General features: G+C 42.7%; 1 protein-coding gene across 1 annotated transcript in view; it reads left to right on the forward strand.

Moving 5' to 3' along the window:
• Window positions 1-14,287, forward strand: part of sdc3 (syndecan 3) — a 40,098-nt gene that overhangs the window by 15,856 nt on the left and 9,955 nt on the right. Inside the window, 1 exon segment of the mRNA XM_030741355.1 lies at window positions 14,008-14,101. Within this exon segment, the coding sequence (XP_030597215.1) occupies window positions 14,008-14,101 (94 nt within the window).

The following is a 14,287-nucleotide window of genomic DNA, read 5'->3' on the forward strand; positions in this document are numbered from 1 at the left end:
ACAACACCAAATATTGACTTTCAAGCCTGTTCGGATTGTACAGACTCTGTTTTTGTCTTATTACTGAATTTGCATGTTTCAATAAATTGCTATATTTGTTTCCCATTTTCATAGCAAAATATAAAGAAGTTAGACTTAAACTGTTTAATGTAACCATTTATCCAGGTTAGGGTTGTGGCCAATGGGAGCCTATCCCTTCTGACCCTGGGCGTGGGGCACCGTACTTCCCTGGACACGTCACCAGTCCAGTACAGGGCAAACCCATTACCATATATTATCTGCTAAATTCAATCATATCAGATAAGGGAAAATATATGTAAACATCCGCCGAGACAACACAAGACCCATTCACTGAAAAAAAAAAAAAGGGCAAAGCAAATATTTAATTTATCTCATGTCGACTCACTGGTTGAAATCTTCTGACACTGATTTGTCAGAGTTAATCAGTAGCACATGATATATCTGATTGGCGCACAAGCGTTCAGTCAGTGTGGCCCCTTTAAGGCTGAGACCGTATGCTGCTCTTTCCTTATCTAGAGTTCACTCCGACGCTAGATATCACAACCTGCGTAATTAGTATTCGATATCGAGGGCTCTTATGATACATGAAGAGTCAATCAGCTATCTGGATGCGCAGACAGCTACTTGGCCTGCAGGCGCTGGCCGTGAGGCACGGGGACTGGTTGTCTGCTCACCAGAGTCAGTCAACCAAACCATGTGTGGGAGCCGAGAGAGAGCAGCAAGGTCACCTGCTTGCCATTCCCTGCAAACAGTGATTTGTTTACCTCCTTTGTGTGTGTTTGTGTGTGTGTGTGTGTGTAGGTACGGCCATGATAATAATACTCATCATGGCCTCTGCTCACACACTCGCAAAGGTGCAGCTTTCCATTCCAGATTGAATTACACAGGGCTGATTGGATTTTTCTCCCCTGCATCAAAGACAAAAACACTCCTGTCTTTGTTCTCCGCCCCCCTGCTTCAGGGTCCATCCATCCCATCATTCCTCAGTGCTGTTTTTTTTTTTCCTCTTCTCAAGTAGTCTCCATTTTTCTCTGCCTTTTATTGTATCGATTTTTCTCCTTCTCCTTGTCATTCCCTCCTTGGGGTTCATACAGTTGCGTGACAGTCATTAGCCTGATTACACAAGCTGCAATTATACGAACACACACAGATGTTACCTTGTGATTCTCATCACTGTGTATTGGCAAAAATGTGATTCTCATCATCGTCGTGTGCTTGTGTGTATATGTGTGTGTGTGCGCTTCGATTTGGGCCTGAGAAGAGACCATTGATTACCGTTTCTGTGTGTACTCTGAGTGCCCCCTCTCCCTCTCTGCTACACAAAGGCATCATGGTCCGCGGGGCGCTCTCTCTCACACGCAGCCGCATTTCTGAGCCCTTTTGAAAAGTTCCTTAGAAACACGAGAAAAGTTTCAGCCACAGGCGCCACGCCCTCCCACTGGCCTTGCAGAAATAGGCCCATTGAGCTTGGCTATAATCACACACACAGACACACACACTTATAAATCTGCATTCAGCCTTCCTCCTGCTCCTCTCTCTCTCCACCAGCACTTCATAGAAGCTGCCACAAAAACGTCGCCATTGACCCACCAGCCATCCAGAAGCATTCACTGCAACACCTCTCCAACCAAACATCAATGCACTCGATACACTCACCGACGCACACACTCACACTCGCTGGCTCTCCTTGACAAAACTTCTAATACACACCCCCGTAAACACAACAAGTACACTGTGGTGTATTGTGGAGTGTGGGAGCAGCAGTTCTGTCAGAATCTCAAGGCATTTCTGGCAGCAGGACAGTAACACACACTCACACACTCTCACTCTTTCTCTCAGAGATGCATGTTTCATAAGGTCATATATAATGGAGGAGAATTCCACACAGAGCGTGTGCCAGCCTTTAGATGTGGTCTTTAATCCTGTTGGATTGTCAGATTAGTGTAACAGCTGGGTCCTACATACAGATATACATCTCTGTCCCAGAGTGTGTCACCCCTCCTCCCATCATACCACCCTTCCCCCTGTGGATCCGTGCATTAGGATTTGTGTGTGTGAGACAGTCTCGCAGCTCCCATCCATTACAAAGGTTCAGCCCGGCAGATGTGTCACTATTACAGTCACGTGACTTTGGCTGAGTCTGCGGCGAGCTTCGGTGTCAGCTGTTTGTTTTGTCAGAGACTTTAAAGGTTAAACACACTCCGTCTCCCAAGTGCCCGAGCCACTGCTCTTTTCACCCCGATCAGCTGATCGGGTTCAATGAAAACAAAAACATTTATCCTGCCTGAAATGATAATCTTTAAGGTTTCAGTCTTTGTCTGGTTCATTTTGGTGGTTTGGAGCCACTTCATCAAATAATACAACAGAAGAGCAACTGGTATATCAGTTTACAGAGCAGCCAAACAAACACAAGCTGTTATAATAAGAACTGAATGGAGCAGTTTTCCACAGTTATGGTTAGTGCTCCCCTCTTTAACAAATAAATTGTTTCCTCTAACTATTTCACATCAAAACCCACCTAGCGTTTTGCAAATTGAATGTTTTTTAAATGTCGGGTTTCCATTGGCAATAATATAATACGGAAGAGTAAACAGCAAACAGCGAGGCTGATATTGTGCCATAAAATTTGGATTACTTGCATGGATCATTTCCTGTGAATGCCTCGTGCGTAGGCAGACCATCTGAATCCTGTGCAGGGATGACACACCTTAACAATAGAAACTACTGTAAAGAGAAGAGAGGTAAATACAAAAAGAGTGTCGCACAAAGGTGTTTGCTGTGATCGACGTTAGCAGTGAAGCTGTGGGATTAATGCAGGAAACTAGATTCTATTACTTTTTTTGTTTTTTTCATTTAAAGTGAGCCCCCAAGGTATCCTTCCACCTAATGAGGATTAATTGTCAGGCTAATAATGAAAGCAACTGAATGAACACTGAGGTATACTGAGCATATCCATAAATTGATTCGGGGTCTATTGTTCTGTGACAGACATAGGAGCTGAATGCTGAAAGTCTGCGCATGAAATGCATTTAAATTCAGCGATCCAGACTCATGATTTCCCTCGACTGTGCACCTGTTCTGTCCCTGCAGCTCTCTGGCCGAGCCATTCACTGTACCATATACCATATTTAGCAAATGCACGGCTTTCCGCGAGGGCCTTCGTCACGTAAATCATCTTTGCCCCTATAACTCGGTGGAGAAAGATAATATTAGAAAGATAATATTAGTGCTTGGATGCTTTTCAGCTGTGGTTTTGGTGCTGCACTGAGAAAGCTTTAGGGTCCAAGCAAGCTGGAATAACAAACTAGAGCGAGTGTAATGCCATCCTCCCACAGGTTTAGTGCAGGGAATGAATATGGGCAGCGTGGCTGCGATTTGGACCTGCCACAGTAGCGCTATCAGGAATTTGATCAGCAGAAAGGAATATAAATAGAAGAGAGAGAAAAAAAAAAAGGTTTTCACTCATTTCCTGGCTGTTAGACATGAACATGTTTATGGTTTTTGCTTGATGGTTCACATTCATTGGTCACGGTGAGCACCCGTGTGTGAAAAACTGAGACAAACATGCGCGAAAAGATCAGAAATGTGTTTGGCAAAGGACTCCCGTTTCCACCTTCCCACTCAGAGCTACTTACAGCATCGTTACCAAGAGGATCCCTTTAAATAACAGTTACATATTCAAAATTAGGCTGACAGCTATAAATGTCAGACCCTGTTTTTATTTTACAATTTCAGTTGGTCTAAATACTTACAGAACACATTTCTGTAATAATCCCCATGAAGTCTGACTTTATCCAAGACACTGGGAGCCACTTCCCCTCTTGTAAACGGCTCATGAGAGTAAAATTGCTCAGCGGGTTCTCTCTTTGTTGCTGTAAGTGTAAAGAATCTCTTGATGCCAAATAATAATTTGACTTTTAAATTTAAATGTTTTTTTCTTGGCTTACAGCACAAAAAGAAAAAAGACCCCGGGGGATAAGAATCTGTGATTATTTTGAAGGAGAAACTAAACTTTGTATTAGCACTATAATTCAGAAATCATTCTGATCTCTGAATGGTTAGGAGGAGCAGGGTGAGGGCTGCTGGTATAAAGGTGACATCTGCTGAATTGGTCTTGTTTTCTTATTTCCATGTCAGTAGTGGAGCTTATGGAATGATTCACAGGCACAGCGATGCACTCTAACAAAACTGATGCATTTCTCAAATGTCGTGGGCCCAAAGCTCAGTCAAAAGTAGCATCTCTTGATACCCAGACTGATCTGATAGTTTTTATTACACATTCTTTACCGTGTAACAGCTGGAAAAAAAGTGACGACTTGTGCACCAACATGAATTTATTTAAAAGTAGAAACCTGGTAATTACAATATGACAGTGTGGCATGAAGGCTGATATTAGCATAAAAAGTAATGAATAAAAATGCACTTTAATTTTGCTGAAATTTAGTTGCTACATTTAGATGAAAACTTGGCTACTGCAGATCTACTGACAGGAAGGTTTAAAAAATTGAAGCAGCCTTTCATCACCAGCACTGTCAAAGTTTCTGTGGTGCAGGTAGTGCTTCTTTAGTGTGATTTTTAAGCATTATTTATAGAAAAGAAGAACTACAAGTGTGATAGAGCCGCTTGGTAGTAATAAGCCATGCACACTCAGGCTATTGTGTAGCACAACGATAATGCTTCCATTAAACAAAATATAATAGGCTCCGGTTGTATTTAGGTTGCTCTCTTTTTCATGCCTCAGACAACCCATATATAGACTCAATCCGTTTTGCAGTCTTCTCTCTTTTGTGCATTTCAGTAAAAGTACCCACGCTGAATAAACATCAGCTGGCGGTCCTTTGAAAAATAGTTCCAAAATAAAAGTTGAACCAACTGTGACGTCAGTTAAAGGTACGCCTGGTTGTCCTCATTAGACTTTCTGGCAAGAGAAAGTTTCGGTTCGAGATTTGTTTCCTACCATCTCTGTATCGATCAGTGCAAAATGAAATAAACTAAATCAAAAACATTCTTGATTAAAAAACAACAAAAAAACATCTAACTGGCTTCACATTTGACTAATATCTTCCCTGAGTCTATGATGCTCATGTTGTGGACGGTGAAGCAGTGCAAGCTCAAGTGCACATTAAATTCAACATGCAACAAATTAAATAGAATTTAGACGTAGAAAACTGTAAATAGCTTAAAGGTGTTTTTAAACAGGCTCTGGTTAAACTAGTCTGTGTACATGGAGATGATATTGTGTGCCCTAACCATATGAGCTGCTGATGTTTAAAAAAAACACACACACACAAAGACAAATGCATTTAATTCCTTCTTTGCAATAATCTGATTTATATTTGTATGTGACCTCAATTCTGCGTGGAAAAGTCAACATTGCTCTGTGCACCGTTCTGTTTTTGTTGTCGTACCGCGACCAGTTTAGATCAGGGAGATGACGTCAGGGTTTCAACCGTGTTTGCTGAGTAACTGTTTAATATTTACTAGCTCCAAGTCCAGCTCAGTGATGTCAGCGCAATGTGGACACACCACTGGATAAGCAGATATGCAAGCAGCACCATTACCCACTCAATAAATAAAACTTCTGGGTTAAAACAAACCTCCAGGATACTACAGAGAAACATACAAAACAACTACGAATGACATGCAGGGGCACTCTTGTGAGAAAGAGGTCACTTTAATGTGCCTGTGCCCTGGGGCCTATTGTCTCATTATGTATCTGTGAATCAGGGAGTATATTTAACTGTTTTAAATCAGCTTGGCGGACTGAGACAGGATTTCTTTGACCCTCTTGGCCATAGCGTGCAGGTGTTGGCTGTTTGAAGGTTCACATGAGCACACCTGACGTCACTGCTACAAGATACTGTCTCGACATTCGCCTGTGTGTGTGTGTGTGTGTGTGTGTGTGTGTGTGTGTGTGTGTGTGTGTGTGTGTGTGTGTGTTTGTGTCTATGTCTGTGTGTCCTGTGAGGTGTCACAGACTGTGTCAGCAGCATGACTGTGCAGAAGGGCTGTGCTAATCTCTGCTGAAGGTGGCAGGTGTCTTAACCAGGCCATCACCTGGTAACCTACTCACTCACTCACACACACACACACACACACACACACACACACACACTGGCTGCCCTCTATCTCTCTTACATCTACTTGTCTGACTGTAAGTGTGTTAGGATCCAGGTTGGCTGCCTGCCCAGCTGCAAGAAGAGGAAAAGAAGGGTGGAGAATGAGATGAGGCAGAAAAGCAAGAGATGGAGGGGAGATTAGAGGTCACTATTGACAGGGTCGGCGATCCACGCCGGAAAGGAAAGCTGGGTGTGGAATAATACAAACAGTAAACAGGCTGCAGTTTTTCCTGTAAGTGTGTATGCACCCAGAGGGCGTGTGCCAAACTGTCTGACCCCTTCCAGGCAGAGTGATGGTCGTCTTCTGTCGGGGAACAGCTTGGCTCTAACCCTGCAGCTCTTATTGCCGTGGGTCTGCAGAGGAGCAGATGCAGAGATGGCTGTGAATCAGCACCTGTTTTATGAAGCTCTACATCCATGGTCAATTAAAACTGCAGGGTAGCTCACGGGAATCACTTTATACTTAATTTTAGGGCTGATCTGTGTCTCAAATGTCTGCCAGATGATTATTGTTTTATGCTATATCTTTTCTTTTCTTTTTTTTTTAACCATTCTGTGTGTGCAAGTGTCTGGTTGACAATTTTGACATCTGGCACTTTGGTTCAGTCAGGACACCCACATAGAGATAAAAACATTCAGTGTGACAATAATACCCATTTCGTTTTGCAATGTGGCACCGCTCTGGTGCAAATATGAGCAACCTCGAATGTAAGTGGAGCCTGAAATGCACGCCATTATTGAACACAAACATTCACAGTTCACACACAGCTAATTGCTCACATAGGAGGAGACTCAGGAGGTAGAGGCAGCGGCGTAGCTGTGGGATACAGAGCCGAATGTTTATTCGGACCACCTAGTGTTAGAGAGATCTCATCAGCATAAATGATTTGGCAGTGTACTCAACATATGATTACATGGAGGCACCATGATTTCAGACTGAGCCTTGACTGTGTAAATATGAGAAGTTGCAACACTAATGCATCAGAAAAGCTAAAAAAAAATCCAAAACTCTGACTTTCCTGGCAGTTTGTATTAATTTAACAATCACAAACAAGTATCAGGGTCACGGAGGAATAGTTTTGTTTCAGTAAACTGACATATTTCCCAGTGAATCCTGATATGTGGGCAGAGTTAGAAGCAAATGTTTAATTATAGGGAATACTTTCTTACAAAATGAAGAGTGGCAAATAATCATACAATGTAGGATTTTCTGCTACAAATGGGATGTGTTAGTCAAGCCCGTGTACTGTGTTCTTTTCACCTGAGCAGTCAGGTCTCGGGGTCCATGTATCGCTCGCTTGGTTGAGCAGGTGACCCATATGCTGAAAGGCTATTGCAGGGCTGTGGATTTTAGTCTGCCTGGGACCATTTCATGCATGTCCTCTCCACCATCCTATTAATAAAGCCAAAAAACAAGTCCTTGTTTCCTCAACTTGAGGCGATGTTCCAGCTGAGAATTTCGAATGGGAACTCAAGATTTCTGACTTCCTACTTCAAATTGACCACAGCAATAGACTGTATATAAAAAATGGCTGTAGCATGGTGACGTCACCTAGTAGTTTATGAATGCTTTTTGAAGCTTTAATATTAGTGTTTTGTTACATACATCCATAAACTGTATGATTGCAGTGCACAGACACGGATACCTGCAAGTGCTAAGTAGCAGACTACTAAAAAACCGGAACTTCAGTCACTGAAACTGAAACACAAAACTGCTTAGACCGTCAGTACCACACAGGAGGAAGAGTGGTACGCTTCCTTATGTGTGGAGGAAGACATTATTAGTCAGATAATTCAGTTGAAATGCAGCAGCACAAATGCAGTTGAGCACTTCAGTTCAGTGACTCAAAGGTCAGGCCAAGCAGACAGCTACTAGCTGTCTTTTACATTAGTCCAGCATTTGAAGCCTGAACAAAATTTAAATGGATGAGTTGCCTCTGGATGTGGATTAGATGTAAGGCTGATCTTAAATGGTGTGTGTGTGTGTGTGTGCGTGTGCGCGCGCGTGTGTGTATGTGTGTGGGGGGGGGGTGCTGACTAGCCGTTAGTATCCATTGTATTTCTGCCCCCTCTCCTTCTTCTTCTTCTTCTTCTTCTTCTTCTTCTTCTTCTTCTGCTTCTTCAGCACCGTGGATGCAGTAAATGGAGGGACAGATCGAGTCTGTGGGACTCGGATGGTGCCAGAAAGCAGAGGGAGTATTCAAATGATTTTTCACAGTTTGAGAGCTCAGAGATGCTGCGGCAGTTGGGAACATTTGCCCTGATAAAATCTCACATTTTAAATGGCACAATTAATGATTATTTCGCCAAAGCAGAGCAGCGTTACGTGTGTTATATCAGTAGCTTAAACTGCTTGTGTGTGTGTCTGCGTGTGTGTGTTTGTGCCAGGCATTGTGCAGAAGCAGCAGACTCTCGGGTTACTGAGGAATGCATTTGAAGTCAATCACAATGAAGCTCTCTATCTGCAAAGCTAGCCCGAAGGGGATCTCCAAGCTGAACTGATCTGGACCAGTTGGAAAAAACAACCACAGTATCATTTTTGGGTCGCGCGCATCTCCCTGAAAATCTAGTGGATGTTTTGTGTATAAATTGATTTATGTGTAGGACCACCTCTGCCTCCCATTGTTATCTGACTTCCTGAATTAGCTGAGGGCTATAGACCCATTGTTCCTGCAGTAAAAAAGAAAAAACACAGACACACACACACACCTGGTCTTCTTCTCCTGATCTAATTCTGGTACATACTGGCTGCTGCTTTAATACATTATTCCATACCTAAATTAAAAAGTGGGACAGATTAACTTCTGTGAATCTTATCTATTAATATTTGTGAAACCACTGTATTGTCAGTTTAGGTATAAAATCCAGGCTCTGTAACTGTACGCGCGTGCACACACACACACGCGCACGCTCGCGTATAGAGAAGCTATAGGATCAGATTTATGGTGCAAAATCTGATGCCAGCTTCAGATCATGTTTCTGCCTGACTCACTGCAAATGTTGCAACACCCCTCAAAGAAGCCACAAGGGCTGGCTTTGTGAAAACATGATTTTACTGTCCCTTAATGTCATATTTTCTCCTGCTCTTTTTTATATATTTTTTTACAGGAGTATATATATATAATTGTATATTCCTAAGGAGATTGTGTTAAAAATGGCTCCGGCTGGCACCGCAGTGCCTCATAATGGTGCTGCTTCATGCATTGCCAAAAACCAGGATTGCATTCACCCTGCAGATCAAGCTGAATATATAGCTGTCATCTTACAGTTTCCTTTTATAACGACTGGGAACAAAATGCTGCGGTGGAGGGAAATTAAGGGCAACATCCAGATGATTTTGGCCTCAGGTTATGCGTGCGGTGGATGGGGAGCTCGTTGCGTCTCGTTGTGGTTGGTTAGTTATGTGGTCCAGGCTCAAAGTACAGCTGTTTATAGCAAGCCTGAAACAGAGGCGAAATGCAGAGCTGGCCCCCAAAAAATCCACACCCACACTAGAGGTCTGAGGGGCATTTATGTCTGCATGTACATACACACCACAGACGAAACCTGTGATTACACTCGTCCAGACGTGCACTCACTGTAATTACATGCAGTGACGCACGACTGCCCGCCACTCTGCGAATTCACACATATTGACTCACAATTTAAGCATGTCGAGGCACCGGAGTTGATTATATATTACTCCTAAATGTCGGGATAAACATAGATGATGCACATCCAAACACACACAGCGCAGACAAGCAGGGGCTCCGCAGCTAGAGTGGAGTCCTGGAGGTAGTTGCTGTGTGTGGACCTGTAAATGGGGCCCCTGGGGTGGGCTCTGGTGCCGCCTTCGGGGCGGGGAGTGTTTATTTAAGTATTTGTGTGTGTGTGTGTTTTGCAGTCACGCTGAATTTAGGGGGCTAGGCTCGAGATAAGGAATGAAGTTTAAGATGAAAAGGAAAATGGGGTGAGGACAGGGAGACAGTGGCACAGAGTTTGTGGATTCAGGGGGAGGTGAAAGGAGGCAGAAAGGGAGGAACAGCTTGGGGCTGGGGGTGTGTGTGTTTATTTGACGTTACATAACACCTTTGCTTATGTAGTTAGAGCTCTTATACGTGTGTGAGGGTGTGTGTGTGTGTGTGTGTGTGTGTCTGGTAGCTTCTCACTGGGATATGGGAATTTCTGTGAGAGGCAAAGGTTGCCCATAGCAACAGCCTTCATTGTAAAAGTGATACTTGGAATACAACACACACGAAAAATACACATTCGCACCCTGCTCACACTTGTATGTCTTTTCAGTATTTTTCAGCACTGTCAGGGTTTGACATCTCCAGGCCTACACACACACACACACACACACACACACACTCTTTTCTCTCTTTTGCTCTCTCTCATACACACTCAAAGCACCACACACACACTTCTTAAACCAGTATCCTCAGTGTGCTCAGCTTCCAAACAGCTTTAAGTCAATTTCATTTTCAGGAGGTACATATAGCGTTTCAGTTCCACCTCATGCTGTGATGTGATGGACTGAGATGCTCTGGCCTCTAGATTCCATTATGCTTTTATTGGCTTTTAAAGGCATCAGGTTTCCTGTGTCTGGAGCCAGGGAGGAGCCTGTGCTCCTCTGTGTATGCGCACAATTAACATCACACAGGCTAAAAAAAAACAGCTCTGCGGGCCCTCGGGATGGGCTTAAGATTGCTGAGGAGATAAGTTTGCTTTGGTCAGATTTTCAGCAGAGGGCTGACTGTTTTCCAATACCTGGAGCAAAAACTAAACCCTTTTTAGTCATTGGATTACTGCACTACTTACTGTTTACTACTGAGCTTGATCTGGGTTCAGAATATACACAATGTATACACAGTGGAGGAAGCATTCAAGCTTTACGCTCTGCTGCTCCAATGAGAGTAGCAGCAGTTCTCAAGTTTTTAAAAATAAAATATCATCTTAAGCACATTTATGAATATTTTTATATCAGCAATGCACTGATTCACTATAAAGTATAAGTGCTACTCTTAGTGAATAACTCACTGAAAAAATATTAGAGAGTCTGGAATTTCTCTTAGTTTAAGGAAGCATTTTGGGGCTGCTGCGGTTCAGAAGTGAGAGCATATCATCCACTTATCTGAAATTTGGTGGCTTGACCCTTAGCTCATCCGGGCCTTTGGGCAAGATACCAGACCCCAAATTGGCCCTGATCTGTGTTTGTGTTTGCTATTTAAAAAAATGCACTATATGTTAAGAATAAGCTGTGTGTAAAGACTTTCAGGGTCTTCATAGTTTAACGCAAGCGGTAGGCTGCCCCCTTAGCCTCATCACATGGATTACACTATCTATCTATCTATCTATCTATCTATCTATCTATCTATCTATCTATCTATCTATCTATCTATCTATCTATCTATCTATCTATCTATCTATCTATCTATCTGGCACAGGCAGCTGTTTTCAGGAAATTACAACCAATATTATTCTCAGCCGATATTAGCTATTTGCCAATCTCTCGGTATCAGCATTTATACCAGCTGATAATGAAAATTTAAAAAGTAAGAAACACACGAGAGAAACACCCTTCAACCATGTTATGAGTGTTGATGTTGCATAGTCACTTTGCAGCTTCTGTGCAAAGTTTGGATGCCATAAACAACAACAACCAGCTGATCCGAGCAGAGTCGGGCAAGTTAGGGAGTTAATGTTTCGTGTGTCTGAAAGGGAAAAAAAAATACATTGATACCGATATATTGGAATATCAGATTTTTAAATCACCAAATATATTTATCACACTTAAATCGCATATAGGTGGGGGCTCTACTAAAAATCCAAAATCTAATAAAAACCAAGGTAGTGACTCATTAGAGCATTTGACAGTTAGAGATCCAAATGATTCCATTTATAAGGCTATAAGCAGAGTCTTTATTGGACTTCCATCATGGCCAGAAGTGCAACTTCTTATCCCAATACTCCTTTTATGCCTGCTTGATATGCAAATAAGCAAATGTTTGCCAGCAGTGTGAACACATGGACTTGAGAAGAAGATAAAATCTCAGTTGTGTTGGCCTCTTGTTCAGCTGCCCCCAAGTAACAGAATTCGGTCTCCTTTGAAGAGAATTACATCTTTTAACACAAACACACACACACAATTCAGTATATATTTAAATGGGTGGACGAAGATAATTTTATGTAAGCTCTTTTCGATATTTAGCAAGAAAAACTATTTCTGTCACAGTGAAAACTGCCCTGCTTCAGTGTGAAATGCAATAGAGTTCAAGTATCATCCAATAACTGTAGTTTAATACAGTGAATGTACCTAACTACATTTAATCATTGACAAACCAAAGGAAAACACTTTTAGCATATTGATAGAACTCAGTATAGAAAGTGTATATTTCAAATGCTGTTTGTAATATGACTGCACACGCCTGACTGTGGAATATACTGGGAATGAATTAAATCTGCAGTGAAGAAACAGGATGCTTAAAACACTGTATACTTTGTGCTGTAGGTTGGCTCTGTCTTTGCAGTGCAGTGCATGAGGCATCTCTTAAGTGCATGCATTTGATAGCAGCATTAGTTGACCCTGTGTGATGGGAAAAACCTCTGAGTGCTAAAGTGTGCGTTTAAACATCGCACGGATGTGGGATTCAGGTCGAGAGAACGAGATGAATAAAGAGAGAGGAGGGATCAGCCTCAAAGTGAACGACGGTTCAACCCCTGGATGATCCCTCACTAATCTCTCCTACCTGACCTCGATGGGGGTCGACACACTTGTGCTTTCTCCTCACGTATCTGCGTGAAGAAGGGAGTGAAGGGAGGATGCTGTGAAATGATCCACAAGACGGGAGGGGTATTCAGGGTGCTGCTGTAAAACTCAGAAGAGGGGGTGATATTCTTCACCTCAGAGCCACATAATTAGTTTGAAATGGTGATAAGTGATCTGCAGACAGTTGTGATCATCTCAGGCCATTCATCAAACTAAACATCTGCTTGTTACAAGGTCTCCAGTTTGAGGATTTGGAGCTCTGCTCTGTTTTACATCTTTATAAAGTGAACGCATTTGGGTTTTTAGACTGCTGAAATATCTCAGTAACATTTGGATGGATTGCCATGAAGTTTAGTAGAGACATTCATGACCCTTTAAAGATAAACTTTAGCAACTTTAGTGATTTTTTAAAAAATTGTCAGATGCTCTGGTTTATGACCATTCTGCTAACTTGACGCTCTATAGCTGTGCACAGTGTCACAATGAGCAGGAAGCGTTTGTGGCATTTTCCTGCTCTCGCTGCTTGAAATTTGCATGCTGCTGCTGGTCTCTGTTCTGAGTAATTTTCAAATAGTCATATTTGGACTGCTGCTCAGACAAAACAAGCAATTTAAAGATATCATATTTGCTTTGTGAGTGTAAAAATGAGTGCTTCCTATCATTTTAAATACTGAACACTTCATTTTGAAAAATATTAATCCGTAATGGAAAGAAGTTCAGAAGTTAATTGCTTTCCTTTGCTTTGCTGCTTTACAGGCCGAGCATCGCTTGCAACTGACACATAAGCAGAGACAAAATGACCCCCCACCCCCCCACCCCATACCCCCTTCTTCTCTCCTTAAAAGCTTTGATGTTCCACTGCCAGAATCCCAGCTTTAGATCAGCTCATTAACTATGCTCCTCCATAGAGCCACGGACAGACAGATGTTACCCTGTCCAGACAACTGTGTGTGTGTGTGTGTGTGTGTGTGTGTGTGTGTGTGTGTGTGTGTGTGTGTGTGTGTGTGTGTGTGTGTGTGTGTGTGTGTGTAATCTGCCAAAGTGGTTTCTCTTTCAAATGAAATGATGAACTTCTCAGTCATTCACGATGACTAACTGTAATCTCTCTGTGTCTAACAGGGACAGAAGTGGTCGCAGTCTATTGATGACGAAGGGTCGACGAGAGATGAATTTTACGACGATGAGGACCTCTATTCAGGCTCCGGCTCTGGCTGTAAGTGCGTGTGTGCATGTGTCTGCGTGTGTGTGTGTCTGCGTGAGTCTGTGAGGTTACACACTCATGCCCTGGTTCTTTCAAACTCAACAGCTGCTGGGTTTCAATCCGCTGACCCTAAAGACCCCGCAGTCCCTCTCTATTCACCAGACTCGCATGCATGGAGGCCACACGCACAAGCACACA

This window comes from Archocentrus centrarchus, chromosome 11 (assembly GCF_007364275.1).
Source record: "Archocentrus centrarchus isolate MPI-CPG fArcCen1 chromosome 11, fArcCen1, whole genome shotgun sequence".
NCBI lineage: Eukaryota > Metazoa > Chordata > Actinopteri > Cichliformes > Cichlidae > Archocentrus > Archocentrus centrarchus.